Source organism: Camelina sativa, chromosome 16, assembly GCF_030686135.1.
Source record: "Camelina sativa cultivar CO46 ecotype springtype chromosome 16, ASM3068613v1".
NCBI classification, from domain to species: Eukaryota; Viridiplantae; Streptophyta; class Magnoliopsida; order Brassicales; family Brassicaceae; genus Camelina; species Camelina sativa.
Window position 1 is genome coordinate 28,484,422 of NC_141895.1, and position 27,607 is coordinate 28,512,028.

The 27,607-nt window shown below is 35.2% G+C and overlaps 5 protein-coding genes across 22 annotated transcripts; 3 read left to right on the forward strand and 2 right to left on the reverse strand.

Moving 5' to 3' along the window:
• Positions 1–1,021: 1,021 nt before the first annotated feature.
• On the reverse strand, positions 1,022–4,114 carry LOC104752565 (axial regulator YABBY 5-like). The gene is made up of 7 exons (XM_010474740.3): positions 3,758–4,114; positions 2,878–2,997; positions 2,134–2,242; positions 2,000–2,048; positions 1,817–1,892; positions 1,299–1,371; positions 1,022–1,193 (listed from the first exon to the last, which is right to left on the reverse strand). The coding sequence occupies exons 1-6, from the start codon at positions 3,827–3,829 to the stop codon at positions 1,303–1,305; spliced, it is 495 nt and encodes a 164-aa protein (XP_010473042.2). The 5' UTR covers positions 3,830–4,114; the 3' UTR covers positions 1,022–1,193; positions 1,299–1,302.
• A 4,004-nt stretch (positions 4,115–8,118) lies between these two features.
• Positions 8,119–10,392, forward strand: LOC104752566 (glucan endo-1,3-beta-glucosidase 14). Its single transcript, XM_087490836.1, has 3 exons — positions 8,119–8,577; positions 8,793–9,838; positions 10,013–10,392. Exons 1-3 carry the CDS (start codon positions 8,505–8,507, stop codon positions 10,067–10,069), a joined length of 1,176 nt encoding a protein of 391 aa, XP_087346962.1. The 5' UTR covers positions 8,119–8,504; the 3' UTR covers positions 10,070–10,392.
• Positions 10,393–10,534: 142 nt separating this feature from the next.
• Positions 10,535–16,623, forward strand: LOC147926055 (uncharacterized). Of its 17 annotated transcripts, XM_087490829.1 has the most exons (22): positions 10,535–11,634; positions 11,730–11,782; positions 11,870–12,117; positions 12,209–12,296; positions 12,379–12,560; positions 12,641–12,777; positions 12,849–12,915; positions 13,015–13,174; positions 13,238–13,343; positions 13,422–13,497; positions 13,571–13,753; positions 13,903–14,063; positions 14,159–14,264; positions 14,337–14,541; positions 14,660–14,922; positions 14,997–15,118; positions 15,201–15,345; positions 15,427–15,519; positions 15,595–15,668; positions 15,749–15,802; positions 15,902–16,181; positions 16,321–16,623. In XM_087490829.1, exons 1-21 carry the CDS (start codon positions 10,682–10,684, stop codon positions 16,134–16,136), a joined length of 3,711 nt encoding a protein of 1,236 aa, XP_087346955.1. In that variant the 5' UTR covers positions 10,535–10,681; the 3' UTR covers positions 16,137–16,181; positions 16,321–16,623. The 17 variants fall into 17 exon arrangements, 8 of the variants coding, with proteins under 8 accessions (XP_087346955.1, XP_087346951.1, XP_087346953.1 ...); XR_015584085.1 differs by lacking the exon at positions 16,321–16,623 and having other exon boundaries at positions 13,571–13,758; positions 15,902–16,214; XR_015584087.1 differs by having other exon boundaries at positions 10,536–11,634; positions 11,730–12,117; positions 13,578–13,753.
• A 2,556-nt stretch (positions 16,624–19,179) lies between these two features.
• Positions 19,180–21,715, forward strand: LOC104752568 (3-ketoacyl-CoA synthase 11). The gene is made up of 2 exons (XM_087490835.1): positions 19,180–19,532; positions 19,889–21,715. Exon 2 carries the CDS (start codon positions 19,896–19,898, stop codon positions 21,423–21,425), a length of 1,530 nt encoding a protein of 509 aa, XP_087346961.1. The 5' UTR covers positions 19,180–19,532; positions 19,889–19,895; the 3' UTR covers positions 21,426–21,715.
• On the reverse strand, positions 21,672–27,120 carry LOC104754062 (potassium channel AKT1). 2 transcript variants are annotated; one of them, XM_087490834.1, is made up of 11 exons: positions 26,665–27,120; positions 24,646–25,002; positions 24,512–24,569; positions 24,087–24,404; positions 23,760–24,005; positions 23,575–23,673; positions 23,436–23,468; positions 23,164–23,349; positions 22,867–23,061; positions 22,699–22,774; positions 21,672–22,614 (listed from the first exon to the last, which is right to left on the reverse strand). In XM_087490834.1, the coding sequence occupies exons 1-11, from the start codon at positions 26,844–26,846 to the stop codon at positions 21,770–21,772; spliced, it is 2,595 nt and encodes an 864-aa protein (XP_087346960.1). In that variant the 5' UTR covers positions 26,847–27,120; the 3' UTR covers positions 21,672–21,769. The 2 variants fall into 2 exon arrangements, with proteins under 2 accessions (XP_087346960.1, XP_087346959.1); XM_087490833.1 differs by lacking the exon at positions 23,436–23,468 and having other exon boundaries at positions 23,164–23,366; positions 23,556–23,673; positions 26,665–27,030.
• Between the last annotated feature and the right edge of the window lie 487 nt (positions 27,121–27,607).

The window sequence follows — 27,607 nt, forward strand, 5'->3', positions numbered from 1 at the left end:
TTGGTTTTAGTCAATTTTTAGACAAAATGATAACATGTCTTGTCTAAACACTCATAATGCATCTCTAACTTATAATTAGTCATTATTTTTTTGTTGGCTTTAACTCTTATAATCAATCATATGTATTGAATTATGACATTTTTGACTTCAGAAACAGTAACAAAGCATTTACTGCTTCTAATCAATGTTTTGTTGGTTCCAATCATTTTTGTGATAAAATGATAAGAAGTCTTTCTACGCTTTCTTTTTTAATAAACAAAAGTCTTTCTACATATGTCTAAACACTCATAATGTATCTTTAACTTTTATAATAAATCATATGCATTGAATTGTGACGCATTTCGACCCATTAAATATTAACAAAACGATTTACTGCATCTATGCAATGTTTTATTGGTTCTAACCAGTTTTGGGACGAAATAGTTATGAGTCTCTTTGTTGTAAGCCCTTTTCGAGACTGTTGTTTTGTAAGTTTAGTCATGGATCCTTGCTGCTAGACTTTATAAAAAGTCCCTTCTCAGCCTCTAAAACTTATCTTTTGATATGCAATAAAAACCTAGTTTACTTCTATCAAAATACCCAAAGCGTCTCATCTTTGTTGTGTTCTTGAAGCTTGAGTACTCTAGACTCAGCACATACCGTTTATCATCTATGTGGTGTCTCTCGATCCATCTCTACAAATCCTTCATCCAAGAGAATTTTAAGAGAGTGACCAATTTTATGGAAAGGATCATTTCTATACGAAATCACATTGGACACCTATTAAATGATATACATAAGTAAAGGAATTGTTCTCTATTTCAACGAGTTTTGATAAACCCAAAAATAAACCGGTGGATAGTGTACTTAGAAGCGAAGTAGTACTGATCGTATTACTTAGGAGTTTGAACAGTAAGATAGATTCACCATATTCTATGCCTTCTTTAGAGGTAGATTACATTTTCTTTTTGTTTAAGATTGATAAAATCCGAAAACGAACTCAAAATTCTTGTGAGACGAACCATATAAGTGCCATAAAAGATAATTCATAAGAACCTTATTACTAAATTATATCTACATACAGTATGGTCTTCAAGGTTGACATCTTCACTCTTACATCCAAGATCATACAATATATTTAGACATATTATATATTTTGTTTATCAGCTCTTGGTACATCAAAGCTCCAACACTCATTTTCATTAACCGCCAGACTAAAACCAGAGAGATCAAAGTAAAATCATGTAAGTTCCCACTAGATAAGTTTTATACTTAAGGTGAATCTTTAAAACGATTGATATATAGAACATAGCACTTACATTATTAAGCTAGCTTGGCTTGCTTGTTGCTCTCAAGCATTAGACCGAAGTGAATATGAGGAAAGTGTGCCCACTAAAAAGTGTGAGACCATATTAAAACAATTTAAAATATTTTGGTCATAACCTCTTACTTATTAGAAAAAGAAAAAAACAATATGTTTACTATTGTTCTTATTTACTTAGGTTGAGAGAAAGTCATTAATATTATTTAGTAAATAAACTAAATAAGATTAATGGTAAACATCTATTGTATGTTTAAATTTTTTAAAAGTAAAGTATATATACTAACGGATCGGTTCATTAATTTTCAGCAGCAGATGACCTAATGCAAACTCTTACTTATTTAATTAGTAGTAATTTTCTTTAACGCTTACTGTCGCATGGTTTGCATTTTTAATATTTTTTTCTAATGTTCCTCTACAAAAAGCTCCACTCTTTAAAACTTACACCTTTTTTAGCTATAAAAAATTCATACTTTCATATAGAAAATTTGTAATGTCGAGGAAAAAAAAACTTACATTTTTGGCGGCGGTGCTGAATGCTTCTCTGTGGCTTATGTCTGGATTATTCGCCTTAATCCTCTGAATTTCCTCTCTTCACAATAAAATAAACACACAAATCAATTACCTCTTCGTTAATTAAGACAATTTGAACAAAATATACATTAATTATATATGTATGTCTTAGAAATATTTTGGTACTTTATAAATTGATTGTACGCAGAAGGTACTCGCTGCCGCTTCTCCGTAGCTGGAAAGACAATAAGAAACTTAAAATATACACAAAAATTACTTGTCATGTGACACTTCTTTATTTCTAGATAGGCAGAACTTACAACGGTTTACAATCCTTTGCTCAGTTTTGGTACGAGTTGAAATCCTGGAAGGAATTTTGGTGTGACCTCGTGAGGAAGATCCATATTCTGGTACTGCATTGTTCGTCGCCTATATTCCACATGTAATCCTTGTTAATAACAAATTATATGCTAATTAAAATTAGTTTTTATTTTATTTTACATGACTTTTTTTTTCTAAGATCGAAATGTTGAATCACGAGGATTGAGAAGCAATCATGTATGTATTGTCTAAATTAAGAAATGAAAAAAGAAACTGGACCAACGAAAAGACGTATTATTAATGTTTTAAAATAGTAGTAAGAGACAAAACCTTTAAAGAAAGGAATCTGAGAATATATTTAGAAAAAGAAACAAACCTATGAAACCCTAACATTCATGTCAATCAAATCATAGAGGAAGTAGCCCACATCAGTAGTAGATCAACATAAGCTACGCCTCTATGAAATAAAGCATTTAAAGACAAGGCTGCACATATCAGTCGCAGCTGGAAAATAAAATTAAATAAACTTGAAAAGAGTAAAAGATAATTAAATTAAGTAGATGTAGACGGCCGCTGGAGAAAGAACACGCAACAACAGGCTCAGATCTCTGTCTATAATTTGTCTTTCAAAACAAACAAAAGAGCCCTAAATTTTAGAGGGATGGTTCGAGTGTTTTTTTATTTAATAAACTTCCTAAAATTAAGGCAATTTAGGAGAGAGAGAGAGAGATATAGAAGTTTACCTGGAAATTAGGTCGTGAAAGCGACTGAAGAGCAGCTGCCATGTTTACAGACCACAGATTAGTGCAGTGACCGCATCGGACAGTCACGATGTCGAACAGACTACTGCATGGGACACTCACCTACACATTTTAGCAAAACACATTCTCACATATTAATTAATTGATCTTCTTTCTTGGACAAATTGGATTTGTCTACCAGACCCATAAGACAAAGATCGACGAAAAACTTATATACATTTATACAACTTAAATTTGTTCATGATAATTATAGACACAAAAGAAATATAAGAGGGACACACATCACATATATATATACGATCATCTCTTCTTTCGTTGAAACCACCACTTAGGATCCGAAGTGACTCCTTTTTTTATTAGTTATGCACAATCTGTTACCGATTAGTAAATAGGGACACACACACACATATATATATATATATGCATGACCAACGAAAAATAGTTTTATCTTATGATTCCCAAAATTATAAGTAAAATGCTACAAGTAGGACTATACTTTGAGAAAAGCAGGAAAAGAGAAGAAAATAAATCTATATATGATGGGGGGGGGGGGGGGGGGGGGAAGTTATGTATAGCAGAAGGATGGTGACTTCTCTCTGGCACCATTAGCTAAACGAAATATTTGTTACTGAAAAAAATACAAATTACAAACGGATTTCATTGGGAAGAACTTTGAACGTTTGTAAGATAGTGGAACTGATGAAAAGAACTGCACTATTCTTTATCAGAAACCAATAAATAGTACAAAGGAAATAAAGGTAGATCTATACATGCTTAAACTATATATGTTTAAATATATACGATATTTTTGCAGGAGCATAGATCCATTATTGATAAAAGCAAATATAGTTCATATATATACCGCAAGAACTATGTTGCAAAAGTTGCAAGGGATGTAGCAGAGTTGCTCCGTTGCCATCATAGAGTTAGCCATGATCGATGGGAGATATAGTCCGAACAAGTTGTTTTTGTTGAAGAATAGATAGAAGATGAGAGCAATTTATATAGGTGAAAAAGCTTCTCACTCTCTCTAGCCCTCTCTCCTTTCTCTCTTTATCTCTCTACCCGAACAGACACTTGCCTTAAAATCGGGTATTGTACTTCAACAACTATGCCAAGAGATCATAAAGTAATTAAATGGAGAAGATAATAAGCCTAAGGAGAGGATGAGAGTTAAAGGGGCAAAATTATTATATGCAATGTCAAGGCTTTCGGAATTTCGATGTAGGGTTGTGTTCTATGTCTTTTAACGAGTAGGGTCCGCTTCATTCATGGGGTTGCGTACCATTAGAAAAACAAATCTTATCGAAATATTGGGATGGACTTAATCAAATGCTAAGCAAATTAGTAATACAAGAATAATAATAAAAAAAATGTTGCGGTTTTGTTAGAATTTAATTTAATTATCGTCAATGATTTTTATTGTCAATGATTTTTATTGTTCATCTATCATAGTCAAAAATAAAAATTAGCATATGCAAGGTGGTGTATGTGGTAAAGAAGAATATTTATTCGCGAGAATATTGTATATGTCGGCCTTGCTTCCAAGAACACTAAATTAAGATACTATATTATCAATGGTGTAACCGTGTAAAGAAAGATTGGTATATGAGAACGTTGATGACAAAAAAAAAAAAAGAGTATATGAGAATATTTCCTTTTCGACTTTATTCGTGGGATACTTCTTCAAACAAAATATAGGGTATTTTTTTTTCATATTGTCGAATTTAGGGTTGATTAATAGGTTTTGAATTATAACTATAAATGCAAATAGTTATATAAATATCATTACTTTTTTTTGGTCAAATAAAAGCCATTACTTATCATTATATTTTATGGACAAATTAGAAAAAATGGTATATCATACGAAAACAGACAAAATAAATTAATATTTTCTGTTAAATAATGAAATGAAGCACCAACTCATTAAACTATGGGGAGATGGTAAGATCAATACACATATTTCATGGAAATGGGGAAAGAGGAAAGAAAAGGAAGAAAGTAGTGTGGCTACGGAAGGGTGCAAAAGCTGGGACTAGCATTGAAAGCAAGTGGCCAATATCTTTATTTGCTTTCATTGGAAATTAAACCTTTTAATAGATTTCAGGTTTAGTTAGGGATGAGCCAAATGGTTCTGTCGCCTCTTTAGTTTGGACAGCTGATTAGACATTAGGGTTTGTTAGAGTTCACCTCTTTTACTTTGGACAGCTGATTAGACATTAGGGTTTATTAGTGTTCACCTCTTTTAGTTTGGACAGCTGATTGGATAGACATTAGGGTTTGATAGGGAGAGAGTTCTAAAAATCAATATAAAGCTTTTAACCACACGTACTAGTTTTTTTTTTCAACTTCTATTTAAATTAAAAAGATTTGGTTATTCAAACGGAAAAACATTAGTTACATACAAAACAGATGCGGTAAAACATAGGAAGATGTGTTAAATTATTCGCCTTAGAATTAATTAGCACTACGACGAACTAAAAGTGATGAAGAAATGAAAACTCCGTCTTGCTTTTCAGTCTTCTCCACTTCATCTAAATAGGTCGTGAAAGCCGGCCAATTTACCGGTGTTGACACCATTTTCACTAATTTGGAAAGTAAACACAAGTGCTAATTTATTACTAATACAACCTTGAGACATCAAGATGGAGTTTACACCTAGTTTTTCAAACAATTTCTTTCCATTTTAACATTCCATTCAATTTATATTACTCTCTCTGTTTTATAATATAGGATGTTTTAGAGGTTTTTAATTGTTTCATAATATAAGATGTTTTCAATTTTCGAGATAATTTTTAGACTAATTTTATATTTTTCTATTATTTATTTTATGCGTTTCCGATTGATTAAACTTTTTAAAAATAAACATTTTTTATTATGCGTGTTTTGGCTAAAACATATTATATTTTGAAACGAAAGGAGTATAATTTAGTATCATTAACTACTGTTGTTCGAAAATGGATTTCGAACCGTGTTCCAAAAATAATCCATTGTGTACAGCTCACTATTTCAAATACTGATTTATTATTTTAATTGTTTTCTTACCATAAAGTTACTAAGAATTACGTAGATTCAATAAATTGACAAAAATAAAATCTTAAACTACTCATCAATTATTATTTTTCAATAAAAAAAGAATTAAAAACCCCATCTAACGAGTCAGGACTCAGGTGTAATAACTAGTTTTTTTTTCCTATCTATCGAGGGTGGTACGGTGCTTCTTCTATTACAAAAGAAACAATCAAATATTTTACAAATACAGAAAAATCAAATAATTTTAATATTTATCGTTAGGAAAAATCTGGTCATTGAAGATTGTTTTGGAATCAAGCGGAGTTGAATAGGCTCATGTGATGTGTTACAAGGAGTTATCATGAAATCGATGTGTCGTCACATTTATGGCTTCTCTCAACCCCACAGGCACATTCTCTCCAATTCCACCACCGCACTTAGAGGGCGATTTCTTCTTTCAAATTTTATTTTTTATTTTTTATTTTTTTCACATCAATTTATATTTTTATTTATTGAAAAATTTCGCTCAAAATTGTTTGAGGAAACCTAGAAACTGACTTGAACCTGTGTTTAATTTTCTCCAATTGGGTTCTCCTTAGAAAGAGTATCAACTACTCTGTTTTCAACCCCTCGTTTGTACTCAATCCTATAATTCAGCCCAATTAATTTTTCAGCCCATCTCTATTAAAGAGTAAAGGCTACCTTTTGATCCAAAAGATGCCTAAGACTCCACTGGACACTCGTCATACTTTATAACAAACTCGTGACATGTCAAGTAATGTTTCCGTGTTTCAAAAAAAAAAAAAAGTCAAGTAATGTTTCCATTTGCAAACTCTCTTTACACTGACTTTATGCGATCCTTGGAGGAAAAGGATTTACTTAAGAATGCAATTGGTCTTCTATTTTGAGAGAAGACTATTCCTATGCTCATACCCTATGCAACTGACTCAATAGTGAACTTTTGACTGAAATCTGACATAACTATTACAAGTAGGCTAGTACCTTCTTGAGAGCATCGTTGGAGGAAGTAGCTTTTGGAGACCCTCTGACCTATTCTTCTTAAGTAGTTTTATCAATGTCCTAGTGAGCAGAGCTCACCATAGTTCATTAAAAACTGCTGGTAATAACCTATCAGCTCAAGGAATAGTCTTAGCTTAGCGAAACTTTAGGGTGTTGGCTACTGCAACATTGCTTCCACCTTCTTACAGATCCTGGAACAATCGTTCCACTTTTTTTCACTAGCATCAAACACTGAACAAGAGTACGAAACCCTGATAGTTGAACTTCACCTAGCACTTGGAATAGGTGCGAAAGAGATCATAGCATATTGCGATTCGTAACTAGTAGTATACTAATTAAAAGAAGACTACAAAGTAAAAAATCTAGATTGATGATGCCTATCTCGTGAAAAAAAATTCTGAAAAATTTAAATAGTTCAAGTTTAAACAATCTATGACTCTGTAAAACCTTGTTCAATCATATGCTAAATTTATAGTCAAGAGTAAAAATAAAGATTTATTTTTAAATCTTAATTTAAATTTTTGGATCTCAAGTTGAAATGTATATCAAACATAAAAGTACCAAAAAGTGGTATCCCTAGTAAACAAGCATGTTTCATAAAACTAATTGAGAAATTTGGAAATCAACTAATCTAATTTTGTGCTTGATTTTAGACTTAGTTGTCCTAAATAGTAGTGTGAACTTGTATGATGGTTAAGGGAACAAAGGAAGTTATAAGTTATGACCACCAAGCATTGTTAATGGAAAAAGAAGAATGGAAAGATTTTTATGTATTTTCCTAACAAAATAAAAAATTCATGTATTTCTTTTGAAAAAAAAAATACTAATAATTTGGGTTTCTTTCTAGATATTTTTATCAAAAAATAATAGCGCTGTCACGATATCTGTTAATGGTAGTAACAGAGACATGAAAAATAGTTTAGCATGTGTTTTTCTAATAACAAAAAAAAAACATTCATTTTTTTTCGGACGAGTTCATGAAATTTTTTTTGATGAGAATTTTCCCTTTTGCGAAACTAAAGAAGCACTTTGAGAAAAAGCGATTCAATGAGGTCCAACCACGTCTGATTTAGCTGTAGTAAATGTTGGTAGTGGCACGTTCAAACTCGCCGTCCAACCACGTCACTACTTAATAATACCTACGAGATTTTTAATTTCCCATCTTAATGAAAACTTTTTTTTGAATTTAATAAATTGAAAAGAAAAGAAAAAAAAAAAAGTAAAAAAAAGTAAGAATTGCAACTTATTCATACATATATATATATTCGAGACAGTACTGTGTCGAAAAAGAAAGAAACCCCAAATCAACCTCAAAAGCCCAAAACCCAGAAAAAAAAAACAATCATTCAAGTGAAGCAGAATCATCATCTTCGTTAGCGATCAATCAATCTCTTAGTAGACTTTTTTTCCTTGGGTTTTTGTTTACTGGAAACCAATTTTTTAATAAGTGTTTCGATCGGAAGATTCTGAACCTTTTTCTTATGGCGTTGTCGCATCAGATTCCCGTTTCCTCTCGATGACCTTCTCTCCATCTTCTTCCCCATTGTTTTCTAGCGTTTTCTGATAATTTTTCTCAGATGAGAAGTTCCAAGTCGCTTCTTCTCTACTTCTTCTTCTTCTTCTTCTTCTCCTTCAATCTGATTTCGATAGGTACTGTACCTTTCCTTCCTCTTTTACTGTAAATATCTAATCTAGGGTTTAGTCTAGATTTACTTCTTACTCAACTTGTAATTTCGTCGATTGATCTAACAACATAGTTGGATCTTGGATTTTTTTAGATGATTTTTTTTTTCCTTCCTGGATTATTTAAAGCTTTTCAGGTTATGTAAAACCTAAAACGAGGTTGGTTTGTTTGTTTTAATCAGAGTTTCAAGTAGTGGAAGCCGGAGCGTTTGTTGGAACCTATGGTATAAATTATGGAAGGATTGCGGATAACATCCCGTCTCCGGATAAAGTAGTCTTACTTCTAAAGCAAGCTAAAATCCGGAATGTGCGTCTATACGATGCAGATCACACTGTCCTTGAAGCTTTCAGTGGGACTGGTTTAGATCTTGTGGTTGGACTCCCCAATGGGTTTCTCAAAGAGATGAGTTCTAATTCTGATCATGCTTTCACTTGGGTCAAAGATAATGTTCACTCTTTCCTACCCAAGACTCGTATCCGTGGTATCGCTATTGGTAATGAAGTTCTTGGTGGCGGTGATTCCGAGCTTTCCGGAGCCTTACTTGGTGCTGCTAAAAACGTTTACAATGCGTTGAAAAAAATGAATCTTGAGGAAACGGTGCAGATCACCACAGCTCACTCTCAGGCTGTGTTTGCTGATTCATACCCGCCATCGTCTTGTGTCTTTAAAGAGAACGTTGTTCAGTTCATGAAGCCTCTTTTGGACTTCTTTCATCAGATTGGCTCTCCTTTTTGTTTAAACGCTTACCCTTTTTTGGCCTACACTTATAATCCCAAAGAGATTGACATCAACTATGCTCTCTTCAAGCCAACGGAAGGCATCTACGACCCCAAAACCAATCTACATTATGACAACATGCTTGATGCTCAGATCGATGCCACCTACATGGCCCTGCAAGATGCTGGCTTTAACAAGATGGAGGTAATGATCACTGAAACTGGGTGGGCTTCTAAAGGCGATTCTGATGAACCTGCAGCAACTCCGGATAACGCAAGAACCTATAACTATAACCTCAGGAAGAGGCTTGCCAAGAAGAAAGGGACACCTCTTCGACCAAAAATGGTGCTCAAAGCCTATATCTTTGCATTGTTCAATGAAAACTCAAAACCTGGAAAGAGTTCTGAAACACATTTTGGACTTTTTAAACCTGATGGAACCATATCATATGACATTGGATTCAACAGTCTAAAGTCTGATGCTACCAAGTCACTCATCTCGTCATCCAAGGTATGAATTCTGTGATTAAAGACGCCCCTAGTATATTTGGAAGTTTTGCAATGACCATAGCCATTATGTATTATTATATTGAACTCTTTGAAACTCAATCCAGACTGTTTATTCAGATTCAAGCAAATGCATAGTGACCATCATATGTATCGGTTCTTTTGTGTTTTGTTGCAGGCAGCCCGTTACTATGTGGCATTGGTCATCTCTGTCTGGATTTTCCTCATGATATAAGTGGAGAAATGGTGTGAGATTTGGTGCTAGGATCCTCGGATTTGTAATACATTAGTAGCAATTATTACTAGGTTTGAGAGGCTAACGAAATGGTAGGAGCGCAAAATTGGCTGGAATTATCATCATACATGGTATAACCCATGGATGTTCAGAAAATTATCATTGGGCAATCTCATATATATATACATCTTATGTAAACAAATTTATACATCAATTTGGGTCTCTGGTTAGATTTGTTGGAGTATATACTGAGGACATCAACGGATATGGGGGATTAAGAATATGTATTGTGTTTCTGATTAGTCTACGTCGGTTTCAGATTATGAGATCATAGTCAAATCATTCATGATCTGGCAGGCCCTTCGGTTCTGCTACAGTTTTGTGTATTATAAGACTGGTTTTGTGGAGGTAGAGAAGTAGAGGATAAAAATAGGAAGCGACTGAAAGTGTAGCAAGTAATGTAGAGAAAAAAAGATCCTAATGGTTTGTGGTTTCAGTTATGGAGAGTCTTCAGCCTAAAGAGAAGCGCATCCTCGTTAGCCTCTAATTCTCTCTCCATCCAAACACAAAACATACAAATTCCACAATGGTCAGAGCGACAAAATTAAAAAAATGTGGTCCTCCTCCGACAGTATTCTTCCCGGACCACCGACCCGGAGCAACCTATATGCCGCTGACCTCAGCGCCTCGGGCCTCCTGGCACTTGCCTCTGGTTCTTCTGTCTCTCTCATTGACACACGACCCCTCCAGCTCATTTCGACCGTCTCTCTCCCTTCCCCTATCTCTTGTGCATATTCCACGATTACCTCTGTTCGTTGGGCTCCTATTCCTGTCCAGCGTAATCTCTTCGACTCTGATCTCCTCATAGCTGTAGGTGATCACCTCGGCCGCATTGCTCTGGTTGACTTCCGCCTGCGTTCTATCCGCCTATGGATTGAACAAACTTGTGACAATGCTAGAGGGAAGGTCCTTGGATGCGGTGGCATACAGGACCTCTGTTGGGTATTGGCTCGGCCAGAATCCTATGTCCTTGCTGCCATTTCTGGTCCTTCATCTCTCTCGCTCTACACGGATTCTGGACAATTATTCTGGAAGTATGACGCATTGCCTGAGTTTTTATCCTGCATTCATTGTGATCCCTTTGATTCCCGCCATTTTTGTGTCCTTGGCCTTAAAGGGTTTCTTCTTTCCGTGAAAATTCTTGGGGTAACTGAGAATGACGTCCCTTGGAAGGAGTTTCATATCCAAACGGATTGCAGTGATCTAGAAAAGCTAGAACGGGAAGTCGTTGCTAATAATAGCAGTCACTCAACGTCGTCTCCTGCATCAGCCGTTTTTCCTCTCTATTCTGCAAATTTTTCTTTCTCACCCCATTGGAAACACATTCTTTTCGCCATCTTTCCCAGAGAGCTTGCCGTGTTTGATTTGAAGTATGAAGCAGCCTTGTACGTAGTTGCATTACCTCGTGGCTACGCCAAGTTCGTAAACGTTTTGCCAGACCCAAGCCAGGAGGCTCTATACTGCCTTCACCTCGATGGCAGGCTCAGCATTTGGCGAAGGAAAGAGTGAGCCAGGAATTTTTCTTCTCATCGTTTTCTTTTCCTTTCTGTCTGTGATCTTCTCTCAATTTGAGTATTCTGTTTTTTTTTTTTTTTTGTAGAGGTGAACAGGTTCATGTCTTATGTGGAATTGAGGAGTTGATACCAACGATTGGTAATTATGTACCATCACCCTCTCTTTTAATTCTTCTTATCTCCCAATTGGACTCAACCTTCCAGAACATGAGGACTATCCATTCAGATGGTCTTGTGGATAGTTCGGAGCCCGAGATTTCTTTTGATTTCAACAACGATGCTTTTCTTCATTTCAAAACACATTTCATATCTATATCTGATGACGGTAAAATATGGAGTTGGATCATGACTTTCAATGGAGAAGGGGATGGGGATGGGGATTTTAACCCTCAGACTAATGACAAGGTTAAAATGGGTGATCTAGACAGTCCAACCTATGACAGTCAAGATCTCCTCCCAAATACATCTTTCGAGGTTTATGATGACGGACTTGGAAACTTGTTTGCTTTATCTTTTCCCTTCTTGATATTTTGTTTTTGTGTTTACAAAAAATTCATTAATACAGATCAAATTAGTTGGACAACTTCAGCTTCTCTCGTCTACAGTGACTGTGCTTGCGGTACCAACCCCTTCCATGACAGCAACTTTGGCTCGTGAGTTGCATCCTTCTTTTAAATGTTACATAAAAATGAAAATCTCAAGTTCATGGATAAGAATATATATCTTTGTATGAAGGTGGAGGGAATTTTCCTGCTGTAGTAGTTCCTCTTGTAGCTTTGGGAACTGAAGCTGGCACAATTGATGTGGTTGATGTGTCTGCAAACGCAGTGGCAACAAGTTTCTCTGCACACACTAGTAGTATAAGGGGTTTAAATTGGCTAGGAAATTCGAGAATCGTGTCATTTTCTTGTAGTCAGGTAAAAAAAAAAGAAAAATTATTCCATCAGATCCTTAAATAGCACTACATGAACACGATAATGTTGCTTTGCGGTGTCAGGTGAGTAAACGGAAAGGTGGGTATATTAATAAGCTCGTCGTCACATGTCTTAGAAGTGGCGTCAGTAGGGGCTTTCGAGTTTTGCAAAGACCAGAGCGAGCTTCTATAAGAGCTCTTAGGGCTTCATCTTCTGGGAGGTTGGTCTCTTTACTTTTTCAGAGGCTTTACAAAAGTATTTAAAAAAAAGTCTTGAACAGCTTGTTTTCAGGTATCTTCTTGTTTTGTTCCGTGATGCTCCAGTAGAAGTCTGGGCAATGACTAAAAGCCCTGTGATGGTTAGTTGGGTTATATTACAAGTGATAGAAGTAGTCAAGAAAATTATGATGAAATATAGGTTTGTACTGACACATTGCTATGACTTGTATTTCCTGTAGCTTAGATCACTAGCTCTCCCTTTCACGGTTTTAGAATGGACTCTCCCAACTATTGCAAGATTAGATCAAAAGAGTCTTTCAAAGAAGCCTTCGATTTCTTATAACCAGGAAACAAATGCCACACCAGATGACACTGGAACTCCAAAAGCATCAGAAACTAGTAAGCGACTTTCTATAACAACTTGGTCATTTCCCTTGACTTGAATTCTTACAGAATCTGTAGGTGCTGATGGACTTCAAGATGATGCTTCTGAAAGTTTTGCATTTGCACTAGTAAATGGTGCACTTGGCGTATTTGAAGTTTACGGGCGCAGAATTCGAGATTTCAGGTTCCTTTTCAGGAAAACAACTTAACAGATTTTTCTTTCATACTCTCTCTAACTTGTTGATTTCGTTTCTTTTGTAAGACCAAAATGGCCGGCATCTTCTTTCGTTTCTTCTGATGGGTTAATAACTGCTATGGCATATCGCATACCTCATGTTGTATGTATTCTGCCATTCTGATTTTATCTCTCGCTGTTTTTAAGCAATATCTTAAAAAAAATTCACTTAACAGGTCACAGGTGACAAGTTAGGGAACATACGGTGGTGGGATGTAGTATCCGGTAACTCCTCTTCATTTAACACATGCAGAGAAGGAATAAAGAAGATCAGATTTTCACCTGTCTTTGCTGGCGATATTAGCAGAGGACGAATTACAGTGCTATTCTATGACAACACATTCTCCATCTACGACCTCGTAAGGTCTCTTGTAACTTCTAGACGTTGTTATAAGAGGTCTTATATTCATATGTCATAATAGTGGTCTAGTTAACACTTTTTCTCATAGCTGTATTTGTAAATTTGTCATATCCAAATTAAGCCATGGCCTTTGTATTTTCATTGTAGGATTCGCCAGATCCTTTGTCTATTTCTCTTATGCGGCCTCAAATTCCTGGCACCCTTATACTTGAACTTGATTGGCTGCCCCTGCGAACTAGCAAATTTGACTCCCTTGTGTTGTGCGTTGCTGGAACTGATGGTAGCTTCCGCTTGGTTGAGGTTCATGTGTAAGTGATGTATATGCTTCTTAGAGTGTAACCTTTACAATAGCCTGTGAAGTCAGAGAAGAATGTTCTTGATGTCCTTAATTGAATGCTTACAGAGATGAAAAAATGACGACACAAATATCCCATATAAAACCTTCTAATGTCAGATTTCGTCCTGTGCCTTTATGCACTCCTATGTTACTCCCCACACCACATGCCCTGGTAAGGTTAATTTATGTTTGGTTTTGCGCTGATCAGATCTCACAAGTACTATAGCTTACAGTCTATTTGTAGGCACTGCGGATGATCTTGCAGTTGGGCGTAAAGCCATCTTGGTTCAACACTTCTAGTACATGTATCAACAAGCGACCACATTCTATTCCCGGAAGAACTACATCTTCTAAAGATCTTCGCACTTTCATGATTGATTTCCCACCAATCGGTGACCCTGCGGTGCTGGAAATGTTTCTTAAAGTATTAGAACCATATCGTTCAGAAGGTAGCGTTTCATCGTTATTTCTTCTGCATAAAACATTTTTGTATGTCCTTTCATGATTAATGATGTTTTCTCTTCTTTTTCTTTGGTACAAATATTCAAAATGCTGATGGGCTTAAAGGCTGCCTACTCGACGATGAGAACGCAAAATTATATTCTTGTCTAGTTAATAAGGGTTGTGCTGCAAGATTTGCTTTCGCTGGTGCAATTTTTGGAGAAACTTCTGAGGCACTTTTTTGGCTGCAACTGCCTTCTGCCATGAACCACGTAGTCAACAAAACAGCAAGCAAGTCTCCGGAGAAGCATTCTGATGAGACATCTATGCTGAGCAAAACTACATCAAAGGGACCATCAGCTTCAGGATTTGAGAAGAACTGTTCCTTGGTTAGTCATACTGTGGAATAACTAGAAATGATTACCTTGTGCTCTACCCTTGTGAATTTTTGGTTGGTGAACAGAGTGAAAGTCAGCTCAGACTAATGGCGTTTGAACAAAAAGAGTTATGGTTATGCGCTAATGAGAGAATCCCGTGGCATGAGAAACTAGAAGGGGAAGAGGCCATTCAGAAACGAGTACACGAGTGAGTCCTCATCCCATTTCAGACAATGAGTATACTTGAATTAAAGATTTGAGGTTAACATACTTGTGATTTTGATGAGCAGACTTGTTTCAGTTGGGAACTTGGAAGGTGCGGTGAGTCTCTTACTCTCCACTTCTCCAGATAGCTCTTATTTCTATCCAAATGCCCTGCGTGCTGTTGCTTTATCTTCTACCGTGTCAAAATCCCTCGTTGAGCTAGCGGTGAAGGTAGTAAGATGCCAAATTTAATCTCTAGTTGTGAATATCACAGAGCCGGAAGCTTTTCCTTGACATTATTTTCGTATGAAGGTAGTTGCAGCCAACATGGTAAGGTCAGACAGGTCACTTTCTGGAACTCATCTTCTTTGTTCAGTAGGAAGATACCAAGAAGCATGCTCGCAGGTTATGTTTCTTTTGTGGAGAAAATCTTAGCGGAGTTCAGATCCAAGATTAGCTTAATGCGTGTGGTCATTGCAGTTACAAGATGCTGGTTGTTGGACGGATTCTGCAACATTGGCAGCGACGCATTTAAATGGATCTGACTATGCCAGGTGTGTCGGCTAATCTTTATCTATATCCATGGTCGTAACAGGTAATCAAATCAAAATAACTCTTGGTAATTGAAACTCAGGGTGTTGCAAAGGTGGGCAGGTCACGTCGTGAACATTGAACACAACCTCTGGAGGTAAATATATAATTTGTATTTCTTCCATTAGATATATAATGTATTCCATAGAAATGACGAAAATAATAATCTTAATATATAAATTGTTGGAATTTTCAGGGGTGTGATACTATATGTAGCGGTAGGAGCGTTTGAGGAAGCTGTAGCAGCAATTCGCAAGGCTGAGCGGCCAGAGATAGCAGCTCTCTTCATTATGGCCTGCCAAGAAACTCTGGCAGAGAGTTGGAGCATTGATTCAGAGAATGAAGACGTGATTGCAATTACTGAAAGCTACGAGTTGTATCAGAGGAAGCTGGTGCATCTATGCATGGATTCACCTCCATTTTTTCACTGACAACTTGTGCAAATTACTACCTGTGTATACTATAAACATTACATGGTCAGTCTTTTAACTAATCAGTTAAGTTTAACATTTGTTTATGTTTCACAGGACACAAATCGTACCTCTCTTGTTAAAACTATGAGAAATGTACTACTTGTTAAGAAAATACCATTACTAACCCAGATTTATAAAACAGATGTAAAAATTGAGATGGGAGCACCAAGGCAGCATATACTACCATTTAAAGACCATTTTTTAAAGGGTGAATGTCATGAAAACCCACTTTGGGTGTGAATTCTATCACAAAAACCCATTTTCCACTCATGGTATACTTTCCCAAGTTTTTTGTTATGTGTCCACTTTCCTTTTACATTTTTGCTCTTACTAACAACTTACCTCTCTTTCTCTCCTTCTTTTCTCTCTTTTTCTCTTCTTTTTTGTTGTTAACACTTTAACAAAGTAAAATATATTTATTTGTTATCATAAAACAAATTTTCTATTTATTTATATAAAATATGTTATGATTATATATTTTCTACATTTTAAGATACATATTGCTATATTTTTTATGAATTTTTAGATTATACAGTATCCATCAGTCGTTGAACATTTGTTCAATTATGAGTGGATAATCAATTTCAGTATTGTTAATAGATAGTTACTTGTGTTTATTCATACAAAATATACATACATAAATTTGGTTAGATCTTTATCCATAACAAAACATAGACCAAATAAGTACAAAACCCTTTAATTCTAAATTTTAAATCCTAGAACATAAACCCTTAAACCTAAAACCAAAACTATTCACTTTAAAAAAATAAAAACAAAGTTTAGTGGATAGAAAAACTGTGGATAGGTCTCCATGGATTTACAAAGCATATCTAGACATTAAGCTGAAGAATAGCAGTTGAATGGTGGCTATGGATGTGATCATGTGGATATTTTTTTGTGGATATCAATGTAGACAGACCAAAGAATCATCATACAACATCCACACAATTAAATCCATAGACACCATGAGCTCCTTGCTTCATATTTTGTGTTGGTCTAGAAACATATACACTCATAAGTGGTTAATAAACAAAATAAAAATTAACAACATTGATTTATTTAGAACATTGAATATCAATCATGTGGATTAGTAGTTATGGATACTTATCTTATAATATCTTGCTCATTCTTTACATGAGCAGAAATTTGTCCAAGATAAATTAGCCACATAGATTTCTTTTAGCTAAATGTTTTTGTACTATTTTTCAGCTAGAAGTAGGTATATTAGAACTTAGAAGTGTCACTAGAAGCATACTACACAATAAACATGGTCATTATTAATCTCAAAGCCTATCCACCAAATTCTGACCACGTGGACAAGCAATCCAGATGAAATTTATTGACAAGTTTGTTGCATGTTCAAACATCACTATAGTTTAGCCACTTAGATGTCTTTTAGCCAAATGTTTTTGTACTATTTTTAAGCTAGAATTAGAGATATTAGAACTTAGAAGTGTCACTAGAAGCATACTACACAACAAACATGGTCATTATTAATCTAAGCCTATCCACCAAACTCTGACCACGTGGACAAGCAATCCAGATGAAATTTATTGACAAGTTTGTTGCATGTTCAAACATCACCATAGTTTAGGGTTTAGACTTTAGATGGTATATAGATTCAATGTCTATGTTTTGAGTTCAAGTTGTATTGACTAAGGTTCAAGGTGTAGGATTTAGGGGTTAAGGTTAAAAGTTTAGGTTTAGGTATGTGGATGATGTGTCTATATTTTTAATTCATGGTTTAGGATTTAGGGTTCAAGGTGTATGGTTTAGGGTTTAGGATTTAAGATTTAGGGTAAGGTTTACGTTTTTGGGCTTATATGGATTTAGTGTCTATGTGGTGTTAGGATTTAATATTTAGGGTATAAACCTAAACCCTAAACCCTAAACCCTAAACCCTAAACTCTAAACCTTAAACCCTAAAAGAAATCCTTCTAGCTGAAAAATAGTACAAAAACATTTAGCTAAAAGAAATCTATGTGGCTAATTTATCTTGGACAAATTTCTGCTCATGTAAAGAATGAGCAAGATATTATAAGATAAGTATCCATAACTACTAATCCACATGATTGATATTCAATGTTCTAAATAAATCAATGTTGTTAATTTTTATTTTGTTTATTAACCACTTATGAGTGTATATGTTTCTGGACCAACACAAAATATGAAGCAAGGAGCTCATGGTGTCTATGGATTTAATTGTGTGGATGTTGTATGATGATTCTTTGGTCTGTCTACATTGGTATCCACAAAAAAATATCCACATGATCACATCCATAGCCACCATTCAACTGCTATTCTCCAGCTTAATGTCTAGATATGCTTTGTAAATCCATGGAGACCTATCCACAGTTTTTCTATCCACTAAACTTTGTTTTTTTTTTAAAGTGAATAGTTTTGGTTTTAGGTTCAAGGGTTTATGTTCTAGGATTTAAAATTTAGAATTAAAGGGTTTTGTACTTATTTGGTCTATGTTGTGTTATGGATAATATGCTATGGATAAAGATCTAACCAAATTTATGTATGTATATTTTGTATGAATAAACACAAGTAACTATCTATTAACAATACTGCAATTGATTATCCACTTATAATTGAACAAATGTTCAACGACTGATGGATACTGTATAATCTAAAAATTCATAAAAAATATAGCAATATGTATCTTAAAATGTAGAAAATATATAATCATAACATATTTTATATAAATAAATAGAAAATTTGTTTTATGATAACAAATAAATATATTTTACTTTGTTAAAGTGTTAACAACAAAAAAGAAAAGAAAAAGAGAGAAACAAAGGAGAGAAAGAGAGGTAAGTTGTTAGTAAGGGCAAAAATGTAAAAGTAAAATAGACACATAAACAAAAAACTTGAGAAAATATACCATGAGTGGAAAGTGGGTTTTTGTGACAATACTTTAGGAGAAAGTGGGTTTTGATGACATTTGCTCTTTTTTAAAAGCAATATAATAACACTACTCTTCTACTTCAAGTCCGTTTATTACAACAAAACCACTTTGCAACAATCTGACAAGAACAAAAACAAAACCACGAACCGAGAAGGACAAAACAAAGACAAGATGAACAAAGACAAAACGTCTCATGTTTCTTCCAAGTCGATTCCTTTAACAAGCTGCAAAGCGTAACAAGAGCTCAAAGCCCCAATCTCAGATCCCTCCCCCGATAAATCAGACATAAATATTTTATTTATTTATTTGTTGTCTATTGTAATATTGTTACTAGCGTGACAACTGTGCAGCGAGAAAAAAAAAAAAAAAAAGATAACCATCTTTCTTTGTCTATCTCTTTTCTTCTCGGTTTCTCCGTAACCGCCAAAGAGTTCTGCAAGGTTAGTCTCCTCCTATGTTCTGTTTCTTTTCCTCAAATAATGTCGTGTTTTCAAAAAAATGAATCGAATCTAGGTCTTGTAAATGCATTCTGGAATTGGAATAGGTCTCTTTCTAGTTTTTTTTTTTTTTTTTTTTTTTTTTTTTTTTTTTAATATTCCGATCTTGATAATAATAATTTAGTAATTGATGTGAAAGTATGGAACTTTCCATTTGGGTAATTGGAAATTAACGTATTAGGTTCCGCAAGTGGTTTTGTCATATAGTAACGTTTATCTTGTCGAAAATGTCACATACATATATTGATTTGATTCTGTATCATTTTTTTTTTATATATATATTGACTTTTTCCAAGCAGAGAAGCTATGGATGATGAGCAGAAGAAACCGTTGATGGGATCAAATGATCGTAATCTTCCTGATTTGAAAAAATCAGTGAAGCTTAAGTATGTGAAGCTTGGTTACCATTACCTAATCACACATGGCATGTACCTCTTCCTTTCCCCTTTGGTGCTTGTAATCGCCGCGCAGATTTCGAGTTTCTCTCTCAGCGATCTTCGTAACCTATGGGAGCATCTTCAGTACAATCTTATCTCAGTGATTGTTTGTTCCATGCTCCTTGTGTTTTTAATGACCATTTACTTCGTGACTCGGCCGCGTCCTGTGTACTTGGTTGACTTCTCCTGCTTCAAGCCCGATGATTCCCGTAAATGCACTAAAAAGATCTTCATGGACCGTTCTAAACTCACTGGTTCTTTCACAGAGGAGAATCTTGAGTTCCAGCGCAAGATTTTAACACGTTCGGGACTTGGGGAATCTACTTATTTACCTGAGGCTGTCCTCAATGTTCCTCCAAACCCGTGTATGAAAGAAGCTCGAAAAGAGGCGGAGACTGTGATGTTTGGAGCCATCAATGAGCTTCTTGCCAAGACCAATGTGAATCCTAAGGATATTGGGATATTGATTGTTAACTGCAGTTTGTTTAACCCGACACCTTCGTTATCTGCTATGGTTGTCAATCATTATAAGCTCCGTGGGAACATACTCAGTTACAACTTGGGAGGAATGGGTTGCAGTGCTGGTTTGATCTCTATCGACCTTGCTAAACATCTTCTTCACACCATTCCCAACACTTATGCCATGGTGATTAGCATGGAGAATATTACTTTGAACTGGTATTTCGGGAATGACCGGTCAAAGCTTGTCTCCAACTGTCTTTTCAGAATGGGTGGTGCAGCGATTCTTCTCTCAAACAAACGATGGGACAGAAGAAGATCGAAATACGAGCTTGTTGATACTGTTCGTACCCACAAGGGAGCTGATGATAAGTGTTTCGGCTGCATAACTCAAGAAGAGGATTCCGCTAGTAAGGTTGGTGTAACCCTCTCCAAAGAACTGATGGCTGTTGCCGGTGATGCTCTAAAGACAAACATCACGACGTTAGGACCACTAGTTTTGCCGACATCTGAACAGCTTCTATTCTTTGCAACATTAGTTGGAAGAAGACTCTTCAAGATGAAGATCAAACCTTACATCCCAGACTTCAAACTAGCATTTGAGCATTTCTGCATCCATGCGGGAGGAAGAGCTGTTCTTGATGAATTGGAGAAGAACTTGAAACTCACTGATTGGCACATGGAACCCTCGAGAATGACACTCTACCGTTTTGGTAACACATCGAGCAGTTCTTTGTGGTATGAGTTAGCATATAGTGAGGCCAAAGGACGGATCAAGAAAGGTGATAGAGTCTGGCAGATAGCTTTTGGTTCAGGGTTCAAGTGCAACAGCTCGGTTTGGAGAGCGGTCAGGTCGGTAAACCCTAATAAAGAGAAGAACCCATGGATGGATGAAATCCATGAGTTCCCAGTTGATGTCCCCACGGTCTCAACTATCTAGAAACCACAACCAACAGTGGGAATTTTTTCTCTCGAATTTCCAGCTTTTGATATTTATTGTGTCTTCCTTATTAATTTCCCTGGTTAGTTTTTGATTGGTTATCTGATGATATACCAAACTGGTTAACATGTGTTTTTTGGGCTGAACATTTTTTCTTCTTTTTAGTGGAAAAACATGTTGTAGACAGCAGCAGACCGTCAATGGTCGGTCCAACTTGTGTTGTTGGTTGTTGTGTCTGCATGTATATTTGTAGCATTCTTTCATTTTTTGACAAAGTTGTTAAAACAAAAGTTATCAACTTGTCATTTAACAACAAAATGTGACAGAATTTGGCAGATTAGCTCCTATGTGTTTTTAGAATCAGATGCAAAGATGAGATGATCACCATCTCTTATAACATCGACATCATCAATCTCTGCATTGTTGTCTTTGCTGATAACTTTGGCAGCAACAATACCAAACTTGTTGGAACCCAATTCTAGCAACTCCTTGAAACTCCCAGGAAGCAGTACAAGCTTCCCGGCTACGTCATCTTTTTCTGTGCAACTAATCGTCACCCTCACAGGGTTTCCAGTTCTGCCTTCATCTACTGTAGCTAGCCCGTTCTTGGGTACACTTTGGTTAGCTAATATACCAAACAAGGAGTTGTCGAAGTTATTAGTTTTCCGTCTTGCCCTTGTTTCCCGGATCCTGAAAGACACTTCTCTTGATGCAGCAGGACGGATGTTGGGTTCACTAGTGAATCTGCCGAGGAATCGAATCCCACTTTTGAGTATAGGAACCGAAGAACTTGTCTCGATATACACCCTCCGCTGGTGTAACTTTTCTCGAAATAGGGCTTTAATATCCTCATGCCCCTGTTGCTCAGCAAGATCTCTCGCCGTCCAACCATGCATATCCTGTTTGTTAACGTCCGCACCTTGATCCAGAAGATACTTTACCATCTCAATGTTCTCTTCGCATACAGCGGTATGGAGTGCAGAGGTGCCTGTGGCTCTGGGACGTGTAACGTCTCCACCATGTAGAACAATTTCTTTTAGTAGTTTCAAGTTGCCTTGTTCAGCGGCGGTGCAAGCAAAATGACCCACATCCCCTGCGTCTATGGTACTGCCATTTTCTAACAGTACCTTTACAACTTTCTCATGCCCTTCCACCATTGCTTCCCACAATGGTACACTCCCTTCCGTGTCTGTAAACCAAGAAGCTCAATAGTTGACAAGAAATTACCCTTTAAATCAAAAGGCAAGTATATGAAAACTGAACAACCAAGTACCTCTACAATTGGGGTCTGCGTTGTATTCCAACAGAAGAAGAACACAGTTTAGACTCCCTTTTGATGCTGCTATATGCTGTTTCAGAAACAATCAAAAAAACATATCTAAGTTAATAGCTTGATGGGAAGAATTAAAATAACAGAATGAATATTGTGAACTTCACTCACCAGAGGTGTTCTGCCATTGTTATCCGATTCATTAGGATCAAGTCCTCTCTTTAGTAGCTGATGTAACAGCAAATCGTCTTCTCTTATTGCAGCAAAACATAGATTGAGAGGAAGATCCATTTTACCCCGAGCAAGCATGTTTTCTGTCTCCAGCAGAACATTCGTCATCACCGGATCATTCATGTCCTTCAAATACTGCTCTCCCCCAAAGAAAGACAGTGAGATAAGTCAGTGAGTGTTCATAGATGGTTTTATGATTTCAAGTTATGATAACCTCAAAAAGATATGTTGACTCACCTGAAGTAAATTATTCATGATTATGGTACCATCTCCAACATTAGCCTGAATGATATTCAAGAAAGTTGTACGGTTCATACGCAACAGTTGGCACAACCGTTTTGTCCTCACGGTAAATAGCTGTGGTCTGTAGCACAACACCCCTATCTCCCCTACAATGTCTCCAGCTTTGACCTCTTTTACAATCTGAAATTCTCCATAAACTTCTCATTGGAGAGACAAAAGGAATAAAAAGTAAAATGAGAAAACATCAACCATGTGACATGACTTACAGTTTCTGTTCCACTATCTACATCTATCAAGTCCTGCAACATAACGAATATGTAATAGATGTAAGTTAATTAGTCTCACATTCATTTCATTTAAGTCAACTTAACAAAACTGTAAAGAACCTTTGTAATGTTTTCTTACCGCGGTACCATTCACAAGGATATAGAAGTCTGTTGGCGCTTCGTTCTGCAAGATCACATCTTCTTTTGGTGGGAAGTACTCAGCTTTCATTTCTGAGACCTGCAAATTGTAAAGAGCGATGGAAGCAATTCATTTGCTTTTTTTGTCGAAAATGGAACATGTTTCAGATGCATTTTGGTATATACCAGTTGAAAAAGCAGGTCATTGGATACTCCACGAAACAGGTAGGCTTTATCCATGAGGGAGTAGAAAAGAAAGTGTGATATACTTGATCTAATGGCTTTTGGGAGCGCATCAAGAGTTTCTTGCTGTTGCAGCCCCTCAGAGTCAGTCCGATATTTCAAACATAAATGTGCAAGCATTTGATCTTGTAGACGAACTGGTAAATGATTTCTATGAGCAAAATTTGAAGCAGCTTGGATTGTATCTCTCTGAAAAAAGAAAAAAAAAAATTATGAAGGTCATATTGAACTATAGATTGAATAAGGTAGGTAATGAAGATGCTAACTTACAAAATTTCTAGTTCGACTTGTTCCATGGACAACCAAATTGGTCATGTTACCGATCAAGTATGCGGTTAATCCAAGGTTGAAGAGCATATAGAAAATGTCAAATATCATCTCTTTTGTGTTCACTGGATGGAGATCACCATAACCAACAGTGGTTAGAGTAGTGATGGACCAATACATGGAAGTCACATATCTCATCCATAGGCTTTCCTCTAGGAAGTTTTTGTTAGAAGCTCCAATCCATGTCTTTGCTGGGTCATGATTGCGTGCTGCGATAAGGTAGTAGAAACATGCAGCACAATGAACCGCAAAAAGGGTAACCTGCAAAAAATGCGAGTAAGTTAGTATCTACACTATTACAACATTGAGAGTGTAGTTTACATGAATTTAACATTATAAGTACATATTAAACAATTTGATGTTCTTACACAAACGAGCTTTGCGCATCGGACCCAAAAGTAGTTAAAGCTGCGGTCTTTCTCTAGTCTGTTAAAAATAAAATGTCAAAATTTAGAGAAAATGATGAAGGAAAGAAGACACAAGAGTACTTTATGGTTCAAACCTGGCAAACAAGGCACCGACTCTGCGAAGACGCCAAAGACGAAGCATGTTAAACAACCCATAAGACTGGGATGAAATTCTCATAGCAGCCTCTGAGGGTATGGTTGATACGAGGTCAAGAAGGAACCAAGAGCGCAAGTACTTAAATGCAATCAGTTTACGATCATCAACAATTAGGTAAGTGGACTTATCGAGGTAACCGACAAAGAATGTCATGACGATATCCATAGCAAAGAATGCATTCACAATGTTATCGGTGATAGAGAGTGGTGGCCTTGGCTTTCTCAAGAACCCAAACTCGAAAGGCGAAACCCAAGATGTGTAAACCACTAGAACCACTAAGAAAGCCTCCCATATCCTGTAGTAAACATATATTTATCAATATACTATTTTTTAACATATATTACAACATATCCCACAAATTACTTTTAAATATACCCCAATAAAGCTCATATTTTTGAATATTACTATGTTACGTTTTGATGGCCCTAACCACAGGAAATGTTTTTCTACTATTGGTTATAATAATTTTATCAGATTTTGCACCATAGTTGAAATCAAGATATGAGTGCCTTGATTGTTCCACATTCTCTTGCTCATTTATAAATTATCCCGAAAAGCAAAAGCCAAAAGCAAAGGCGGCTTTTAAGCTAAATTAGCCAACCAGAGTAATAATGGAGGCCTTGAATATTCTACATTTGCCTTCGCCTTCATAGATCTACTTTTTTTGAATATTAATTACGAACTAGGATTTGAATATTCCAAATGTTGAACAAAAGAGGAGAGTTAGTTGTGAATTTGTGATGTAACAAAAATAATCATTAGTTATATATACTAATAATAATAACAATAACAACAACAGTAATAATAATAATAATAATAATAATAATAATAATAATAATAATAATAATAATAATAATAATAATAATAATAATAATAATAATAATAATAATAATAATATGTGATTAATGAGATAGATAGATGTTTTTTTTTATTGTTAAGTTAAACAATTTTTTTTTTTGGAACATAGTTAAGTTAAACAAACGTGAAAAACATGAATAAGAGAAACCAACTTTTTTTTGTGTTTTTGACCAAAATATCATTTTATATTTGCACGTAATTTTACTATTTTATATTTCATTTATAAAAAAAATAATTGCAAAACGTGAAAAAAATTGGACAGAAAAATTATTTCAATAAAATAGTGGGATATAAATAGACTTAAATCGAATAACAATTGTTACAAGTTAAAACCTACATAAAATCTTTAATAATTGGAGAATAAAACTTTTAATCCAACCAAATTTACAAAAATAATAGAAAACCTGTTGATTAATCGTTGTGTATATATACTACCTAATATAACACATGACAAAATACAAAAGTAGATCATTAACCATTAAAATTGCAAATTCAATTTTTTACGTCAAAAAAAAAATCACCAACCATGAAAACTTATTATTTATTTTCATGTCAAAGAAAAAGATACAAAAGGTACAATTGAAAAAAAAAATTGAACGATAAGATATATTGAAATAAATTAGTCTAGTATAAGATCAAAACTAGATGTTATTTGTTTAAATTTAAAAATTGTAATTCACGAAATAATTATATTACCTAATTTAATACTACTAGGAAATAAGATTAGTTAGTTTAGTGGGGTTAGTGTAAGTATATAACTATGTACCCATGATAAAATACAAAAGTTGATCACCAACCATTAAAAATAACTTTTTTTATATATATAAAAAAAAAACAAAAATAAAAAAGAAGAACTTGCTAATTATGATCCTAAACTTAATTTTAAAACAACAAAAACAAAAACACTTGCCAATTATGATCCTAAACTTAATTTTTTCGTATTTCCGATTCCTAAACATGAATCAATAAAGAAGATACATAGATGAGGAATCAAGTTGAAATCGTAAGAAATAGTGAAACTTGGAGAAGGCAAATGTTCTTAGCTAACAGAGAAGACCAAGTGAAAATAAAACAAGAGATGATGGTAATAGAATGAAACCTGTATTTGTGATCATAAGGAGATACGACGAATCTCCTCAGCTTAACTCGTCGGTTACTTCTAGCCCCAAGTGAAGGTAAAATTCCAGTAGAAAGACTAAAATGACTACTCTCTCTCGAAAGAGATGATAACTGTTCAATCTCATCTTGGCCTTGTCCGCATAGCAAAGCTCCTCTTCTCATCACCGCTATGTAATTTTATTTTCTCGGCTTCCTTTTTTCGTTTTTTTTTTTTGTTTTTTTTCTTTTTCTTTTGGTTTCAGCAAAAGAGGCAAAATAGGCAACTTCAGCTTAGCTCTTGGCTTTATTGCGGGTGTGTCATCTCTGACTTTGGATCCTTCCTTCACTTTCAAGAAAATAAGTTTTCTGGACCCACTTTCACGTCTTACCCCCTATGGTAGCAGCATTAATGGTGGCTTCTCCATTTCCGAGATAAAATAAAATATCCGTCTAGCTCATTAACAGTTGTGCTAATGGAAAAGAAATTATTTTAGACGTAAGAGGAAGAGTTGACTAAAAATTATATACATCAGAGCATGAATGCATGATCTCAATTTCTTTCAATCATTATACTTACTATTTTTATTGTTTGTTTGACTTGTAACTATTGAAAAAAAAAATAGCTGAAAAAATATAATCTAGAATATAACTTGAGTTTGTTTTAAAAATACATTTGCTGATAACGATGTAACATTTTATAGGTAATTTGTTTAAATGGTAAAATATAAGTGAGACATTGTCCCACTCAAAAGAAAGTTTTGAATTTATACATGCTTTAGGCATTTGTCTTGTCGATGCGATAGATATTCCGGTTATTTGATGTTGTCGGTGGGTATAGTTTTTAAAGTGATTAATGTAACCCAACATTGGTTCAGGAAATTTAGAAATTCATAGTAATTTACCATTTCCGACTTATAGTTCTAAAAATGTCAATTTCTATCTAT